The following is a 6235-nucleotide window of genomic DNA, read 5'->3' on the forward strand; positions in this document are numbered from 1 at the left end:
CACCAGAGTTGGACTGCGATTTAAGACATGAACAACCCAATTTACTGCTTCTGGCCGAAATGTTTTTGGCACATTCTTATCTGATAGCATACTGTGAACCAAATTCATGATGGTGCGATTCTTCCGTTCAGCGACACCGTTTTGTTGTGGTGAATACGATGCTGTCAGCTGCCTTCTTATTCCATTTTCATCACAAAAATTGTTGAATTCTCGTGTAAATTCTCCACCACGATCTGTACGCAGACCCTTAAGAGACACATCTGATGCTTTCTCAACAAGCATTTTGAAACTTTTAAAAACAGCAAGAGCTTCTGATTTTTCTACCAAAAAATACACCCATGTTTTTCGGCTATAGTCATAAGTAAAAGTAATTAAATACCTTTTCTTGCTATTTGAGGCTGGCTTAATTGGCCCACATATATTGGCATGAACAAGCTGCATGATTTAGGAAGCTCTCCAAGAGCTTTTAGTTGGAATTGTTTTCCTACAAGACAGTACTTGCATAGCTTTCATGGAGGTTTTAACAGAGGCAAGTCATTCACCATTTGTTTTTGCTGCAAAGTTTGCAAACTTTAAAACCCAGATGCCCAAACCTGCAATGCCATAGTTGAGCCACATCTTCGGTGACGGTGTTAAAACAGGCAGGTGTTACAGGCAAGGAAATAGCATGTAAAATAAACATTCGATTTGCAGACATATTTGCTTTCATTATCAAACCTTTGTCTAGATGATAAATTTTGCATTCCCTTTGCTGAAACAGAATGGCCAATCCTTTCTCCTGCAATTGACTAAGACTCAGCAAATTATTTTTCAATTCAGGGACATAGAAAACTCCTGAAATGATGGTAACAATTCCATTAATTTCCAGCATGATGTTTCCTTTCCCATTAACCACCATATTGGCATTATTTCCCAGCTTTACCGATTCTGTGAACTTGTTATCAAAATCGAAAAAATATTCCTTCTTTCCGCACATATGGTTACTGCACCCAGAGTTAAGAAACCATATGTCTGTTTTGTGCTGCTCCCCTTCTTCAACATAAGCCATCAGCAGCTTATGTTCCTGGCTTTCTCCTTGACTCTCTGCAAAATTTGCTACTCCTTTCATCGGACATTCCCATTGAAAATGCCCAAGCTTGTTACAAGAATAGCACTCTATTGTAGCTTTGCCCAAGCTTTGTCTACTTCTCCCATGTCCTCTGCCTCCGTAACTTCCACGTCCTCTTGGTTGCCCACTGTAATTGCCACAATGAGTCACTTTCAAAGCATGCTCTTCCTCTACAGTGTTACTCATGCGTTGTTCGTGCACAAGTAAACTGCTCTGCAGCTCATCAATCGATAAATTACCGGTATCCTTGGACTCCTCAATAGAACACACAACATAATTGAATTTTGGAGTCATTGATCTCAGAATCTTCTCCACAACATTAAAGACAGACAAATTCTCATCATTAACTTTCATCTTGTTTGTTATAACAAGAACACGAGCAAAAAACTCATTCACAGATTCTCCATCCTTCATTTGGAGAAGTTCGTACTCCTTCTGTAGTGCTTGCAGCTGAGCTCGCTTTACCCGCGTGGTTCCTTGATATTTTTGCTTCATAGAGTCCCAGATATTCTTCGACGTGTCTTTGTTGATGATCGTCTCCAAAATAGAACGATCCAATGCCTGAAATAGATAATTCTTAGCTTTCAGATCTTTCAACTTCTGCTCTTCATGAATTTTCTTCCGCTCGTAGACTCGGCAGGAAGCCCATTTTCTATAACGCCCCAATACTTCTTAGATCGAAGAAAATTCTCCATCAACATCGCCCAATGATCATAGTGGCCATCGAATTTCGGGACCGACGGCTGAACAAAAGAACTCTCTGTTGCCTTTTTTTTTTTTTTCCTTGCTAGAAGACTGCTGCTTCTGCTTAGCCTCGAGCGAGGCTCTGATACCAAATGAAGAGATATATCAGATTTAATAAAAGAATATTGAGAAGAAAAGTTGTCGTATATCTTCAATGAGAATTATGGCTATGTATATAGCCTACAAGATCAAACAGAAACAACGAAAAATAAGGAACTAACATCTAATGGACTTCTAAACAGAAAAGACCTCTTCTAAAGCTAAAAAGAACTCCACAAAGAATGGGATTTATTTACTAGCTAAATGTTGACTAATTCCTAACATGGGCATCGTTCAATTTGTACTTGTGTTTTGAGCTTGAACTTCACAAATTGAGTGTTCAAACATCACTTAAAATCAGGTGAGATGCCAATTTTAGCTTAGCATGCGAACGCCGGGATAAATTCGATGGTCTCGTTTGGCACTACGAATTTTAAAATTTACAGTTTTATTTAAATTCATTGAATGTGAAGTAATTTCTAAAGAAAATCTTAGAATTTAGATTTCAACAATAATAATACTCATGTTTGAATCAACAACTAAAATGAGTAAATCTCATTTTTGCCCTCAACATCTATGTGCCGTAAATAAATATAAATTTATTTATAGAATTCAATTTCTTCAAAAGAATTTTAGAAATTCAGACAATTTATAAAAAATTTCACTCAAAATCTCTCCAAACAAACAAGGAATACACTCCCTTGTTAAGGCCAGGGCCTTCATTCTTCAACTAAATTCAAAAGACATATTTAACTTATTTGTCAATTATGTTGTATTATATTTACTTCAAAACCTGCTCTAACAAGGTATCTCATTCCCAATACTCCACCTCACTTAATTTCGCTCAAATAAGAGTTCAAGAGAATTGGCGACACTATTATTTCTTTCTTTAAAAGGAAAAAAATGAGGGCGAGACTTGGTAACAAGTATTAACAGGAGATTGAAGAATTTGTTACAATGGCCTCGTAAATCATTAAATGTGTTGAGAATTTGTGCCAAAAACACGACTGCTTTATAATCTCAAATTGTTAAATACTCGTCAAAACTCTCCTTTAACTCTCACTCCCGTCATTAGCAATTCTCGTGCTATCTCTCTAATACCTCTTACCCTCAACTCTTAATTTTAACAGGGAGAAAATATATAAATAAGTTTATATCTCATATATAAATTAAACATTGAACTGTATAACTTTTAACATATTAAACTAAAAATTTCTTAAATATATAACAAAATTAACATATGATAAAAGTAAAATTCATTTTATATAAATACCTATCACTTAACATGTCATAAAAATTAGAGTGTCCTCTATTTATACCTGTTGCCTTCTTTCTTTTTTCATTTAACCACTGCTCTAGTCTTTAATCAATAAAATTTCCACCTATTACTCGGTAATTTTAAGTTAATCGTAGTACAAATTGAAGCACGGCTATCGTAGAGCATATTGAAAACAAAATTACGGTACAATTTTTGCAAATTCTGAAAGAATTAGCCAAGAAGTGCCAACTTTAAATTCTCATCGGTAATTAGGTTAGGTGTGTATATATTGGAACAGTTTGGCCTACTTGGAATTCAAAGAAACAATTAGTATGTGCTGAAGTTGGCAAATTGACGACCACAATTCTGACAAATTCATAGTCTATGCAAACAGTATAAACCATTCCTTCCGCAATAACAAACGTACATTACAGAAAACAGCAATCACACACAATACGGTTTCGCTGACAGTCAGAAACATTCATATTTATTTATATATTCAACCTAAATTCTCATGTTTCCAATTCACCCCAGCGTGATTCTGCATTTGCACTTAATCCCGCTTAGGGGGGAGAATGAAAACACAGGATTCCCCAAAAGAAAGACGGTTAATATAGAAGCAGCAACCACCAAAATCAAGAATATAATCTTGTTTTGTGTTTGGCCTCTTACTGACTGCAACTGGTTTTATTTACTGTCTAGGAACACACAACAACTCAGAGATAGACGGTAAAGAAGAGATTTCCTGACAAGGGCTACAGATTAAGAAGGTTTGGTTTATTATTTGTTCAAGAATTACTTCCTCTGATCTACTGCTGCAACTCCACACTTACCAACTACAATAGGCTCTGAGCTAACCGGACCACCGCGAGGAGGGGAAAAGACCACTGGTAGATACCCATTCGTATGACATGGGAATACCGAGTTCTTGAAATGGTTCCTTAAAGCATTTTTCCCCTGGATTTAGAGAACCGAGATTACAAAATATACTGTATCAGAAATTCAAACCATATGTTTTCACCTAAATAGTCAATGAGTTACAAAGCAAAAGACCCAGTTAAGATGAGAATAGCACTTCCAAAAGTCGTGTCAAAATATTAATGGGAAAGTAATTAACCTGGATTTTTGCACAACATATTTCACAGGTTTTCTTGTTGAGCATCACATCCCACTTGTGTTTTTGAAACCTCTTTGCAAATCTCGCAGCTCCAGCAGAATTTGTGAAGTTCACAAAGGCATAACCAAAGTTAGCTCGACTCCTGATTAAGATCAAGATTCCATCAAATACTTGTAAACAGTTACCATATAGCTAAAAACAACCACAATAAAACAAAGATGGAAGTACATAAACAGACAAGGAGAGAAGTTGATTTTTTAATTACTTGAAGTCCATAGGCAAATACAGAAAGTCGTACTCAGACTTAATAGGATCAGACCGCAGCTCGGCCTTTTCGTTTTCTTCCTGGCAGTGCCTGTCCAGAATGTCCATCAATTTGTTCCTTCTACCATGAATTTAAACCAAAAAAGTTAAAAACCAAGACCTTAAAGAAATGTAAAATATTATCATCCACATATCATTACATGCATGCACATAAATAGCATAAAAACCCATCACTAAATAGCAGAACCTTCATTATGAACGAGACTTGATCATTAATAACATCTCTTTTTTGGGGGTAAAAAACATTAACAACTTGTTAGTTCCGCAGGACAAGGAAAACAAAACGATGGCTATTTAATTTCATTCATCTCTATCTTTACAGCTTTTAACAGTCTTTGGAAGATCAAAAGCGAAAAGAAGCAGATAACATACTAAACTATGATTGACGAGCAAAGTAATAAATAGCGGCAGTAACTACCAATCAATAATAGAAAAAGAATGAATAGAAAAGGCACAGAAGCTAGCGAGTATTGGAATAAGCATCAACAAATAAGAATTTTTAAAAGATATCCAGAATAGGCAGGCAAAAATATATCAAAATGAAAAGAAATGTGTCACACAAAAACAGTAAGAAAGTGGAAGGACCTACTCAAACTGATTAGGTATATTCCTGATCATCAGACTTGTATTCTCTTCAAGATTAATCGCATCAGAAACAGGAGGATGGAGAACACCATCAGTTTTCTTACCAAACTTGCTTCCAGAGCCACCACCGCCATTCTTCTTATTTGAAGCAATGCCCTTCGGTACCCAGAGTTCTCCAAAACACGGATAACCCAATTTCTCTTTTCTTTTTGACCTCATCCTTGGTGCTTCACTCTTCTTCACAGCCCTGGTTTTTTCTCTCTTTTCTTTACAACCCAAAACCCCAAAGTTGTTCATATCTCCCATTTGTACAGCATGGAACCTCTTCTCATCATGCCCATAGTTAGGGTTATTACGCTCCAAGTTACCCATACCAACAGGCTGTGTGTTCGTGTGATACATTGAAGATTCTTTACTCACATGCTCCACATAGTACGGCACGGTATTAGCTGCAGGCAACGGCTGCTTATGGGTATTGTAGTACACAGCAGGATATGCCCAAGATGGTGTGGGTAGATTATGATGCAAGTGGTGTGGTCGTGGTACCGGATAGCAAACTACGCCAGGATGAGGCGGCGGAGACACCGGCAACGGCTGTACAACGGATAGCATTTGAGGTAGCGGTGGCCTGAATCGATACTCATGAGGAAAAAATGGTCTTAAAGGCAAGAAAAGGCAACTCTTTGCAGGAGATAATGGTGGAGAATTTGAGTCCAGTATTTGGAAAGGTGAAGCGTGCGGATTCAAGCGCTTAGGGCTTGATACCTTAATGTCATGATTAGGGTTTTCCAGAGAGGAAGCCATTGAAGGAGATAGAGGGTTTTTGCACATAGTATTTATATCGAACTCAAAGAAGAAGAACAAGAAGGTGCAGGAGAAAGAATGAAATGGGTTATTTTATAACCTGCGTTGTTTAAAAGGCAAAGCAAAAAAAGGAGGGTTTTATATTTTCAATAAAGAAACTGAACAGTGCATAAAGAAAATGTCTGATGAGGTCAAATGAACCCAGAAGAGGTGCAAAGAATTTTTCTTTTCTTTGTATGATCGAAGAAGAGGCGCA

At 36.9% G+C, this 6235-nt stretch overlaps 1 protein-coding gene across 1 annotated transcript; it reads right to left on the reverse strand.

Annotated features, from left to right (window-relative positions):
* Positions 1 to 538: 538 nt before the first annotated feature.
* LOC112533940 lies at positions 539 to 6006 on the reverse strand. Its single transcript, XM_025156413.2, has 5 exons — positions 5180 to 6006; positions 4532 to 4651; positions 4267 to 4408; positions 3949 to 4106; positions 539 to 1760 (listed from the first exon to the last, which is right to left on the reverse strand). The coding sequence occupies exons 1-5, from the start codon at positions 6004 to 6006 to the stop codon at positions 539 to 541; spliced, it is 2469 nt and encodes an 822-aa protein (XP_025012181.2).
* Positions 6007 to 6235: the final 229 nt, after the last annotated feature.

Source organism: Ricinus communis, chromosome 2 (genome assembly GCF_019578655.1).
Source record: "Ricinus communis isolate WT05 ecotype wild-type chromosome 2, ASM1957865v1, whole genome shotgun sequence".
Taxonomy (NCBI): Eukaryota; Viridiplantae; Streptophyta; class Magnoliopsida; order Malpighiales; family Euphorbiaceae; genus Ricinus; species Ricinus communis.

Coding starts and splice junctions, on each gene's coding strand:
- LOC112533940 (XM_025156413.2), bottom strand. CDS start 6,006: ATGTGCAAAAACCCTCTATCTCCTTCAATGGCTTCCTCTCTGGAAAAC. Junction 4,652..5,179: donor AATATACCTAATCAGTTTGA/GTAGGTCCTTCC, acceptor AATTCATGGTAG/AAGGAACAAATTGATGGACA. Junction 4,107..4,266: donor TATGTTGTGCAAAAATCCAG/GTTAATTACTTT, acceptor CTCTAAATCCAG/GGGAAAAATGCTTTAAGGAA.